General features: G+C 34.5%; 1 protein-coding gene across 4 annotated transcripts in view; it reads right to left on the minus strand.

Moving 5' to 3' along the window:
• APG3 (Peptide chain release factor 1) overlaps positions 1-13,387 on the minus strand; it is a 47,993-nt gene that overhangs the window by 2,720 nt on the left and 31,886 nt on the right. Inside the window, exons 2-8 of one of the 4 annotated variants that reach the window (XM_078319469.1) lie at positions 1,664-1,835; positions 1,426-1,563; positions 1,239-1,296; positions 1,019-1,122; positions 790-841; positions 599-648; positions 402-467 (exon numbers count right to left, since the gene is read on the minus strand). In XM_078319469.1, the coding sequence (XP_078175595.1) occupies positions 402-467; positions 599-648; positions 790-841; positions 1,019-1,122; positions 1,239-1,296; positions 1,426-1,563; positions 1,664-1,792 (597 nt within the window). In that variant the 5' untranslated portion in view covers positions 1,793-1,835. Of the gene's footprint in view, positions 1-401; positions 468-598; positions 649-789; positions 842-1,018; positions 1,123-1,238; positions 1,316-1,425; positions 1,564-1,663; positions 1,904-13,387 lie in introns of those variants that run through there. The other 3 variants (XM_078319468.1, XM_078319471.1, XM_078319470.1) reach the window with 3 other exon arrangements.

Genomic DNA, 13,387 nt, shown 5'->3' on the forward strand with positions numbered 1-13,387 from the left:
TGTGGACACCACTCTATTTGCATGCTGACCCTATTGGCTTATACCAAATAATGTTGAAAATATTGTAAAAATGTACCTTCTATAAAGATTACAATTCTGCAGTATTAGCTCTTGAGAATTCTTAAGGTTTATGTTTGCAAAAGATGAATGAATGAATGAGGTGTTCATACGCAATTAACAGGTTAAAAGGGAGGTAAACACAAAGCAAACTATGCCATAGGAAGCTGTGCAAAAGTTCAGATATCATTTGGCGAACTTCTCGGCTCACTGAAAAATATACCCACCTTAATAACAACAGACAAAATAGAGAAAACAATCTTATCCACAACTATCTATGCACCTAAGATGATTAATTATCCTCCATTAATAATTGAAGTCAGAACAAAAAGGAGACATCATACCTCTGAGCTTGATATAGGTGTGTATCTCCATGAATTGAGTTCACAATACTTTTGATACATACGAACCTGAGATAAAAATTGATATTAGCAGCCTTTTTCTTTCACAAATAGTGAAATAATACCTAAAAACATAAATAGTTTTTTGCAAGTTGTAACAGGAATTTGAAATGCTTTTGTATAATAATATATCTACCTACAAGGTCACGGGCCCACAGTCCAGCTTCTTCACCACCTGTACCTGCCCTTACTGAAAAATGAATCGAATAAGAGTTTAGGAAGAAAAATATAGGAAATTGTAAAAAAGATATTGACAATTGTAATACAAACTATTTCATACCAAGTCGGTATTTTCAAAAGAGGAAAAGGAGTATGAAGGAAAAAGAAGTACCTTCAAGAAGAATATTACGTGAATCAAGAGGGTCGGTAGGAAGCAATAATAGCTGTTATACAAGAAAAACTTAATCATGAAAGTGCCTATCTTGCTGTACCAGTAACAGCGTGGTGAAACTGGGGTTTTTAAACTGATTAAATGTCCATTTGATTCATTTAACACATATAATGAATGATTAAAGCACAAATGCAAAACAGTTGAAAAACATAAAATGAGGTTAAGAAACCTTGATTTGATCCTCAAGCTGACTAAGTTGATTAGACAAAGTCTCGATTTCAAGTTCTATCATGTCTGCCATATCAGGATCACCTTCATTCTCCTTTGCCAACTCTGTTGGGAAGTTTAAAATTTTGAAACGTCAGAAGATTTAATAATAAAATACATACCTTACCCAGAGTTAAATTGAAGTGATAATAAGAAAGTAATTTTGTGGAATTTAGTCATACCTTTTGCTTCGGCTAGCTGTTTCTCGCATTCCTTGAACTGCCTGTATTTAGTAACGACCTGAAAATTATGGGAGAAACTGTAAAATAATGAATAGAATAGAAAAAGAATAAATGTAGAAATTAGAAGGTGGGAGAAAGGAAAGGAAAGGAAAGGAAAGGAAAGGAAAGGAAGAGATAATATAATTACGACATCGAGCTCGGCGACAGACTGTGCTAGCTTTTGGTACTCAGTTGGATTTGAGGTGATATCAGGGTCAGCCAACCTGACCGATAGTTCTTTCCAAGTCTTCTCAGCTGAATCCAGCTTGGCAATTAGAAATGGTTCCTACATAAAAATGGTTACAATAGAAATTGGAGCACCAGCACCAGCACCAGCACCAGTAGCGTTAAGAGTTAAGAGTTAAGAGTTAGAGTTAGTCACTAACCGCCATGCAGACAAGTCGACAAGGTTTGGGCTTTCGCCAGTGAGGTACGCTAACTGTGGCTTTCCTCTCACTTCTTTGAACCTCGCTTGAGAAGACAGTGGGAGAGAACCCCGCTAAAAGACTCTCCATTACAGAGAGCGAGCGACAGAGAGAAGAAGAAGAGGGATTATATCTATCAGATAGAGGATTTTGTGGGAGGTTAATTCACCACGGAAGCAAGGAAACAACACACTTACAATTTACAAATCAAATCGCTCAGACACAAATAGATAGAGTCATCAGTCACAGAGATGAGCGTTTCTCATTACCCCCCCTCTATTTTTATGTTTTTGCCCCAAAAAAGAAAAGGCTGTATTTTCCGAAATTTTTATTCATCCTCCGTTAAATAAAACATTCCACAAATGTCCTCCTCCTTTTTCTTTTTCTTTTTGTTAATGCTTCAACCGCCCAAATTTGAACGGTTCTATTATGTAGTGAACCGCTCGGAAGTAATTGAGGAGTAAATTGTTTATTAATTATTATTTTTAATGATTAATATTAACTTTGTAATATATAATTATGATTAAATGACATAACAAAAAATAAACACTGTAATTCATTAAAAAAAATGAGGAGTATTTTTTTTTGGATGGGCAGATATGAATGCTCCAACAATTTTACATATCATCGATTTGTGCTTTTCCGTTATAATGCGCATCTTTGTCTATTTTTCTTAAGTTATTTTTCTCATTTCTAAAGCATCTTTTCTCTATACATGTATTTTTTTGAAACATTTCTCTCGACTAATAGCTCCCCTGCTTTAGTCCCCAAAACGTCCTCCTAACTAACTAAAATATAAAGTACGATAAGGACCACTAACTATCTGAGGGGACTACTAACTACTTGAGGGACCACTTATATTTGAAAAAATTTGCAACTGGTGTGCGCATCTATGGATACTTATATGCGCGAGTATTACTTTCTTTTCTCTCTAATCACACACCCATTTTTTACACGTTTTTAGAAGTGGATTTTTTTTGTCCATTTAATCTCGTCAATATTTCTAACGACCTGTAAGAAATTTTGCCAATCTAAAACCACGAACATCTTCTACGTAAATTTCTCTTTCAAATGAGATCTATGATGAAGTACTTTCAGGCTCTTCGTTGTTCAAATATTCATACTTTCAGATTCTTCGTCAAATAGGAGGTCAGATTGTTCTCATTTCCCAAATTAATCTCGGTACCGAGAGAGATTTGGAGAAGAGATAGAATAATGATGACATATCGTAACCACCGCACAATAATCAACATTGGTGTTTTAGTAAAAATATTAATATCTAAAATTTTAAGTATTCATACTTACGCATTGAAGTGTGAATTGTTACGGTGTAAAATAACTTAAATCAATTAATACGTTTGGTGCTTGAATGTATTGATAGGTACTGAAAAAAATATTCATACTTATAAATGATAAGGGTGAAATAAGTCGTGATTTTTCCTATCACTTAATCTAAAATATTATCATTTATCGAAACACAATTACTTATTTTCTATAGGATCATATTTCTTTTGTTATTTTACTTGATTTTAGAGAATTGTAGATTATCAGTGTTATTCGAGCTAAAACATGCATAAAACGCAGCAATCTGGAGATAAACTCCCAGCCATGTGGATGTCACCAATCCGCATGCTATTCAGGGAGCAACCACACAAGAAAGGCACCAGAAGACAAAGAGCAATTTCGACCGTGAGACTGATTTATTCAACCACATGCTATTAGGACATCCACACAGAATAACTGCCAGAACGGCAGTTACAGTTCTAACTTGGCAGCCAAGCTCCATTAAGCCCACTAACATATTTGGACAAATGAGAACTCTTCTCCCTATCATATCAAACCAGAGAACTCAGTGTACCCATGTATTATATATAGTTTAGATCTAGGGTTCTTTAAAAGAGAGGCTTATGCAATATAAAAAATGATAGAATAGTAAAATAGCAAAGTCTTACTAGAAGAGAAGAAGGGTCAGGAAACTGAAGACGGTGTGCGTGAGAGAAGAGACCGCATAGGGGTACACCTTCCATCTCTCTCTTTTGTTATCTTTCTTCATGTCTCTTGTATCTTTTGTTGTTGAATCCGCCATGAGCGGCTAAGCAACCATTTTCTAGGGTGAAGACATGTAATCTTGAATTCTTATGAGTTTAATCATGAGTGGCTAAGCAACCATTTCCTAATCTTGAGATGATGCTTCTGCTGTCCAATACCCAGTGCTTCACGACTACATCCTTGATAAGTATTGAAGTTGTTCATTCATCATTGATGCATGTATCATATTCTCTATAGTCATGAACTTGCACAATATCTTAAGACAAAAAAACTGTAAAATTCAATTAATATATATTTTGCAAATCTAGTCAAACAAACAAGTGGACTGTGGTCTAATCCAACACTTGGTTATTTCAACTATGGAAGGTATATAGGAACGATGTAACTGTGAATTTAAATCTTTCTAGTCTTAGTAATTGAGATTTAGATTGTTTAGGGTGAGTCTAGGGTACCATCTCCTTACCCGTCCTACTCAATTAGGGTGTTATAACGTAACTGTGATTAACACTAGAACATGATTAGCAGCTCTTAGATTACATTTGATACCAGTTCAAGGCGTATACGATTTTGGCCAAACCGCATGCGATTCCGATTAGAATAGAAACCATAATTGACAGGCTTGCGCAATAGCACGTGGATGGTGACAGAACCGCACGCAATTACTCATTTGACTAGAAACTAGATTAAACAAGTAAAAATGATAGAATGTTTGATCCATGGAAGTCCATCTTCTAAACAACCAAACATCTAATTCTCTGTTGTAATCAAACATTACAACCAAACAACTCAACTAAGCAACCAAAACAACCTAAAGAACCAATAACTTAGGCTTGATTAGCAATTAGAACTCTTAAGGTACCATCCTTGTGGTTCGACACTCCGATTTATACTATACGATAAATTCATGCGCTTGTGAATCGATTGTAGAGTAGACAATTAGAGTTATAAATATTATTAGCTCTGATTTTGACTCATTAATAACTGAAATATGAATTGTTATGTTGTAAAGTATGTTGATTTATTTTTTTTACAAATGACTCTGGTGGCACTTGATTGTATTAATATGTAAATATGAAAATTATTGACACCTATACATTGATGTGCGGATATTTACGTTGTACAGTGTTTTTTTTATCAATATATTGTTAGAAAAATGTATTTTGTTATAAATTTCTTTTTGAAAATGTGGTATAAATATGTAATATGGAAAGTATTCATACATATATGTTAATGTATAAATATTTATATTGTAAATTATTTTATAAGAGAAAAGGTTTCTGTCCACAGCACCTTGTCCACACTTTTTCCACAGCGCCTTATCCACTCGGTTTTAACTGTTTTTAACGGACTCTGATCCCCACTTTCTAACGACAACTCAAATTCGCGTATATAAACTTTTCTTGTCCGATCGTCACTTTCCCTTTTTATTAATCTCATTTTTGAAACCTTTTCTCCGATCAGATTTTTTACTTGATGAGACCATTTCCTTCATATTTCTCTTCGCCATTTCATTCAAACTATTGTCGCTACTGAAGAAGCTTTAGGCGTAGCTTAAAAACCTTCCTTCCCGATCTGATTTTTTCTTCCTGAGGCGATTTCCCTTCGTGATTTCTCTCCTCATTCTCTCTCCCCCGTCCGACGGATCGTGAATTTTGAATTCAATTTTAACTTCGATCTGTAAACCTTGTCGATCCCTGATTCTAAAGATGTGATACTTATACAGATTTCCATAGCCTCTCTTCACTGATTGGTTCTTCGTGTCCTCACTTCTCGCTGTGCAACGACTTAATCCCATGGCGGCGATCTCCAAATCAGCCGTGATGATCTCCATTTCTCTCACTATGGTGATCCAAATTTTCCGAATGTGCACTGTAATCTATCACACTTTTACTATATTTTGAAGTGTTTAGGTGGATCTTGTCATGCCTACCAATTGTTCAGTGAAATGCCTCAATGAGATCTTCCCATCTATTTCTGATCATTGTGTACCAGTAACACAGTTTACCTGATGATGTTCTTGTGCCACTTTCAAGTAATCTCACAGTTTATCTGATGATGCTCAGGTCGCAGCCTATGAGATTACTCCTCTAGTTTCAAACTATTGCTTCGGAGTTTCACGAGCTAAATCTCTAGCTCGCCACGCTGCTAGATATTCTTCCCCTTTCTTAACTTGAAATCAGTGATGACGTACGATACCTTATTGATCTTGCAAGGCGCTAATGACGGAGATCTTGACCAGCCGTCAATCCAAACAAAGAAGACTTAAAATTCGATGCATGAGACTACTTTATTAAGGTATTATTTTCCCGGACTATTTTGTAATTTTTATGGTTAAGGTAAAAATTATAGTAAGTTGGTAAATGTTAAGGTGAATTAAATGTTCTATTCTTGTGCTCTTTTGGTTAAGATTTGTATATAGTTTTTTTCTTTGCGTGTCCATTGTTATATGATAGGCTCTGTGTGTTTATGTTTTTTAAAAAAAAAAGAAAATCATGTTTGTACAAGTTGCAGTAACTAGGTTTGCAATTAACTATGTCTGTATAATGGATATGTCATTCATGTGTTGCATGATGATTTCTATTTGGTTGAGTTTGCTTTACATTTACTAGCAAAATAGAGGCCTCTTACTAATGTTTATTATTTGAATATATGCAGATCTTTACAATATAGCAAGGAATTATGGCTCTTTAGTCTCAACTAGTAATTTAATTTCTTCTGCAATACCATAAATCATTATCAAATCTCTTATTATTATTTTTTTTTTGAAAGACTTGATAGCAGCTACAAATCTCTTATTTAGTTTCCAACTTTTGAGACTGGTATATAGCCTGACTGTACAATATTAAAATCTAGGAATCTTTGTTGAACTCAGTGAAAACATATGCTACGGAGTCACAGTGGAAAGGGACCTAAAAATTGACAAATTGCTGAAAATTGTAGAACTAGCCTGACTGTACGTCTTGCACGGTTGCGCCTATCAAGAGTCAAGACTGGATACGTTGATCTTAGTATGCTGATCTTCATTGTGGGCATCTCCTTACTGGTACTGATTGGAGGGTATTTTTGGAATATAGGCCACTGGTAAATAATTTCACTTTGCATCAAGGTTTTTTGTTGTAAATATTTTTCACTTTGCGTCAAGGTTTTTATTGTGAATACAGGCGCAAATTAGAACTTGTTTGGGGATAATAACTGCTCTTTCTTTAGCAATTCCCTCTGAAACTGATCCCCACTGGTTAGTAGTATTTCTTTTTTTCCTTTTAATTTGCTTATCCAGCGCTAATATAACTATGGACTGTACCTCCTGTGAGCAATACCCGACCAATTCATACTTGTCCCAAAAAAAATTCTTGTTTTTCAATTTTAAGTAAGTGTTGTTCTGGGATAAAGGCTCGAATCAGATAATCATCTGCAGAGGCAGCTGAATTTGACATTATTGGTTCAGTACTATATGCAAAGGCAGCTTCAATTATTTCTTTTACAATTCAAATACTATATTATTTGGTTTTCACAATAACTGGACCAACTGAATTTGACATTACACACATTTTATTTGTAATGTCGTCAATTTGAATTTTATGATTTAAGAACTTACAGGATTCAATATTTTGTTTTACAGGTTATAATTAAAGAAAATTTTTACTCAATTTTGTTGGTGTCATTTTACAGTATTCATCTTGTGAAAATCTGGAGGAAATAGATGATAGAGAGGCGATATGGAGTATTAATTTGTTAATTGTACAATATTGCCTTGTTAATTTTACAGTATTCATCTTGTAGAAATCTGGAAGAAAGATATGATAGAGAGGCGATATGGAGTATTGATCTGTTAATTTTATAGTATTGTCCCGTTAATTTTACAGTATTGATCTTGTCATTTTACAGTATTCATCTTGTGGAAATATGAAGGAAAGAGATGATAGAAAGACGATATGGAGTATTGATTTGTTAATTTTACAGTATTCATCTTGTAATTTTCCAATATTCATCTTGTAATTTTTCAATATTCATCTTGTGAACATCTGGAGGAAAATTTTACAGTATACAAGATTCAATCGAAAATTTTCAGTATTATTTGAAAATTTTACAGTATACAAGATTCAATTTTACAGTATATATTTTACAGTATGCAAGATTCAATTGAAAATTCTACTGTATACAAGATTTAATTTTTACAGTATACAAGATTCAATTGAAAATTTTACTGTATACAAGATTCAATTTTTACAGTATACAAGATTCAATTGTAAATTTTACTGTGTAGAATATTTAATTTTACAGTATACAAGATTCAATTAAAATTTTTACTGTATACAAGATTCAATTTTACAGTATACAAGATTCAACCTAGTGCGGACGCTAATAATTAACTCTAACTGCCAATAACCACTAATAACCGCTAATAACCGCTAATAACTAACTCTAACTACCAATAACTTTCTATAACTGTAATTTCCGAAAGTACAGTTTGAAAGTACATTTATTTTGTCCTGTTGTGCAAGTTGCAATCTTTTTCTAACTATCATGGGACCACTTCAAATAGTTGCTGGATGTTTTGTGATTAACTGATATATTTTATGTGATATATTGTATAATTATACAGCATGTAGAAGTAATTTTCCAGTATTCGTGCAAGTCAAAGCTGTGGACAAATGGTGGACAAAAGGCTGTGGACAATTAGACGCTTCCATTTTATAAAGTAATATTAATATTTAACAAATAAAAAAGATAACAAATTAAAATTTCATTAAAAAAAGGCATTATGTATTATTCAAATTAATGAAAAAAGCTTGTTACTTCAGCCTAACAGCAAATCAGAGAATCAAATTTATACAAATTAAATAAATATTTCTCGACAAAATATTTAGGTCATTAAATTTATTGCAAAAAAAAAAAAAATCAAATTTATTGTACATCACTCATTCTGGTCCTATAAACTATCTCCGTATAATTTATAGATGCTAAAACAGAGAGAAACATATTTGTCTTTTTGGGCCTCGAGCCCTCGATCCAGAAACTAAGGAAAAAAAGAAACAGAGCGGTGAGAAATATTCAGGTCATCTCCTTGCTCAGACACCACCTCCAAAGAAAATGGCTCTTCTTTATGAGGCATAAATCGAGGAAAACCTGAGAAGAATCGAACCAAAACAAATTGAACCAATGGAGATGCCAATGTCATGAGAGATATATGGAGGGAGTGGTAGTCGTTCTAGTCTAAAACTGAGTGGATGGAGAGCTGAGCTTCACAAGAGTCGTGGAGCGGGCAAAAAATTCACAAGATAATATAAATAGCTTATTCGATGGAGAGAGAAAGAGAGAGAGGGGGTGACGGTGCTGTGTCGGTTTTGTAAAAGTCATGATTTTTTTTTTTTTTTAAATATAGATGGGTTTGTTAGCTAACTGAATTGAAAACTGGAATTAATTGAGATGCGGGGGATATTTAGTGGACAAATTCAAATTCAGGGGGACAAAATATTTCTCTTTTTTTAAACATGCGAAGTTAGAACGAGGAATAAAACAAGAGATGATATTTTTACCAAGAAGGCGATCTCCGATGAAGAAACTTTAAACGGGCATAACTTAGTCCTCAGGTGTCCGATTTCAGTGATCTACTGCTTTTCGAATGCTCACTAGGAAAGTAAACCGTCTAGATTCTAGACGGTTGGGACATTCTTAAAAATAAAAAAAATTGAGGACTTTTGTGAATTTTTTTTATTAAATGGAGGATATTATAAAAATTTCGGCTGTATTTCTCTTATATGGTAATATTTAAATTTGATCTGTATAAAAGAAACAAAATTCGTTGGTTTGTTTGATAAAGGTATGCGTATGAATTATTTCGTATAAATATATAATTATATGTAATATTTTTTTAGGAAGCTGATAATTGTACTTCAAATAAAATACTTGCGCGCATCCTCCAGCCTTCTCGAATGTTGGTGACAAACTGAGCAGGTTTTACTTCATACAGTGCAATATCAGTACAAATCTTTCTTTATTGTATAGCCTTTCGCTGCATGAAGCGAAAAATACTATGTTCAAAAAGTTAACAAAAGTAGCGCCAACTGCAGTGAAACAATCGTATAATTTAAACATGTAAACGAAAGCGTTTAATCAACTATGTTCTAGTGTTTAACTTTCATTGTAAATGAGTTAAATTTTAATTTTAAAAAAAAAAGACGAATCCCCGAATTCGTCACCGAGCGCAAATTTTTCTTAAACATTCTAGAATGTTGACAGTTGTAAATTTCAACCAATCACCGAATGCGTCCCCAAGCACAAATTAACAGCTCTAAATTTGTACCAATCCTCGAGTGCGTCCCCCAGCATAAATTTTTTCCATACATTCTAGAATGATTACAGCTCTGAATTTCTAAGCATGCAAATCTTTATTATATAACAATGAAACTAGTACTTCGAAACAATCATTCTTACCAGACTCATCAATTATTTTAAGTTGTCAAAATTATAACTTTTCACAATAAGGACAATTTGTAACCAAGCAAATCTCTATTAAATAACAATGAAACTACTACTTTGAATGCTTCGAGCACATATTAAAAAAAATTATCACATAAACAATGTAAATCTAACTAATTATCCACCCTGTGTAAACAATTAACTATAACAATTTAGAAACATTGATAGCTAACTCATAATTCCCGTATTTAGACCATTCACTTTAACAAATTAGAAGCATTGAAAGCTAACGTAAATACTATTAAAAGCTAACTAATACTCCTCCTTTTTAAACCATTAACTATAACAAATTAGAAGCATTCAAAGCTAACGTACAAACCTGTTGTGTATTTTAGGTATTGGATAATGGGTCAATTTAATACACTTTTTCACTTTTAAATTTATAAAACCTTAGTACACAATAATAGGTCAGTTGCAAGCATACAACCTATCCTTGTAGTAGTTTAGGTATCGATCCAAAGACAACGGAAAATATTACTTTTTACTAAATTAATTAATTCTAAAACAATGCAATAAAAGTAAATGGGGGAGGGGGGGGGGGGTTGTTTGAAAATTGGTTTGTGGGTTCAATACCCGATTGAGAGTCTAAAAGTAAACAAAGCAATTTAAACAAACAAATAAAATGAGTTTTGTGATTTAATGAGATGGAAGTCTAGGGGCTTTCGGCAAACAATCACTTGGTCAAATCAATACTTAGTTGGTTTCTAAATTCATGTTTGCAATTATGGGGTTTCTAAGCCTTAAATATAAAAAAGGGTCACTTTCGTGAATTAATGACGTGCCTAGATAATTCGGATTTCACGATTAAGTCCTTCACCCTAGCTATCTAGACCATCATCACAGGTTAGCCTAGTTTATCCCTAAATATCAATACTTCACGATTAAGTTCTTCATACCAATATTTGGTTCAATTCTAGGGGTCCCAATCAAATATGAGGCTTCACGGTTAAGTCCTTCACCTCAATTCAACCTTTGTTTCTTGTGGTTCCGGACTAAGAAATAGATTTGGTCATTTCTAATCTTAATCCTAAGGTTATTCATGTATACAATTTGGTACCATCAATTCTTTGATCCGAGCACTTTAAGTTTGTTCGACCTAAACGGGACGCTAATTAACGAGCACACAAATCATACAAGCACATGAATTATAAAATCAACAAGAACAAACATGCAAGCAAACAATCATCATAGAGAAAAATATCCAACTAAGGTAGATTTTAACACAAGTTCATGTTTTAAGCCTAAGCCCCTAGATAGGAGATCTAGCTGATAAGTCCAAATTTCATATACATTTTTGGTAGGATTTGGTCTCTAAAACTATCCCTTTTGATTAGTTTGAAGCCATTTTGTTTAGATATCGCACCAAGTTCGAGATACTGCTATATTCTGATGTGTTTTCAGGTATTAGGAGCAAATGAGAACAAATTTGGAGCAAGTCCAGATGCAAACAGCTCACTGCCACTTTTTCGCACCACTATTTCGACCCGCAATTCCTATGATTGCGACCCGAAATCTCTTCTCAGCTTCTTATTTTTGGGCTGTTAGAGGCCCAACAGGGCATATATAGACGGGGGCTCTTGGAGAGAAAGGGGGTAGCCGACATTAGACACTTCTCTCAGCTGGGAACCATCTCAAAAAGCTAGGGTTTCGGATTTAAGGCGATTTGGAGAGGAAAAGCTTGAGGGAGAAGAGATTTGAGCTTGGATTTGTATTCTCCACTCTATTTTCCTTTCTTTAGGCTTTGGTAACCACTTATTTATCCCCTTTGTAACTGTTTGTGCCTCTATGAGAGGCTAATCTCCTCTCTAGGGGCAATGGCATGTAAAACTCGAAACTAGGTGTACTCTATTTTACTCGATTTGTGATTTTTATTGACCATTAGTGATTTACTCTTTTATACTTGATTTATGCATGGATTGTGTGGTTTAACCTTACTCCTCCTTTACATGGATTTAGGGGTTTATTCAATGACTAAAAATCACTTGCGTTAAACCCCCGATCAAAAGAGTAAAGAATAGGTTATTGGGACGAAGTACTTAACCGAGAAGTCTGAGGTAACCTAAAAGTATGATATTAGCTCGCGAAGTACTTAACCGTGAAGTGCATGCTATTATCACTTTAGATAGGACGCCCACGTATGCTTTAGAAACACGAATCGAGTAGATTGAGACCCTAGTGGATAGGAATGCCAAAGCCCCTAGAACTCCCACACTCAATTCAGACCCAGGACGTTTATGGTTTGCTCCTTTCAATTTAATTAGACTTATAAACCAACCCAATCTCCGGTAGTCTAGCTTAGTAAATTGGCGAGAACCAGTACTTTACGAGTTGTCCCTGTGGATTCGACACCCGAATTACTACTTGACAAGGTTGTATGCTTGCAACCAAATTAGGTGTATTAGGGTTTATAAATAGCTATAGAAAAACTTCATCACTAGCCTCTCATGGGTGTGTTAACATCCAAGAGAAATACAAGAGTAAACATGATTAAAACTAAGAAAAACAAGAAAGAGAATAGAAAACACCAATCTCTTCGCTCGCTGCCCCTTGTCTTCACCTTCGCTCGCTCGAGAAAACCTTCAATCCTTCGCTCCAATCGCCTTCAATCACTTGGGGAAGATAGAAAAGATGTGGAAAGATGTGTAGAATAAAAGCTAAGTTGAAAGATCCCTTCCCCTGGTGTCTCCCTGCCAATATATAGCTATTTTTGTGCCTTGGGAAACAATCCCCCAAAATCTGGAAGGAAATCTGAAGAGATATGGTGAAATCAGGCTAGACTGGCATTCGTGCGGCCTTCACAGATTCTCTGCGGCCAGTACAAATTTCATGTGGCCTGCATAGAATGGAGAATTGGCTGGAGATCATGCAGGATTTTGTGTGGCCCACACAAAATTCCTTAAGGTCGCACAAAGGCCCGCAAAACTCTCTGTTTTGAAAGGAGAAAACTTGATAAATTCAGAATTCCTACAGGCCACACAAACACCCACAGAATTGCTCCTTTTGCCCGATTTATGCAATTTAAACAAGGCAAAGGCAGTAACTTGGTTCTTTGGTATATTCTATGTTAAACTAAGCTAAAATACAAGGGATTTGGTGCAGTTTTAGAGGTAAAACCCTAACTGAAAGTATATATAATTGAGGCTTATCAAAATCCCC

Source organism: Carex rostrata, chromosome 18, assembly GCF_964058835.1.
Source record: "Carex rostrata chromosome 18, lpCarRost1.2, whole genome shotgun sequence".
Lineage (NCBI taxonomy): Eukaryota > Viridiplantae > Streptophyta > Magnoliopsida > Poales > Cyperaceae > Carex > Carex rostrata.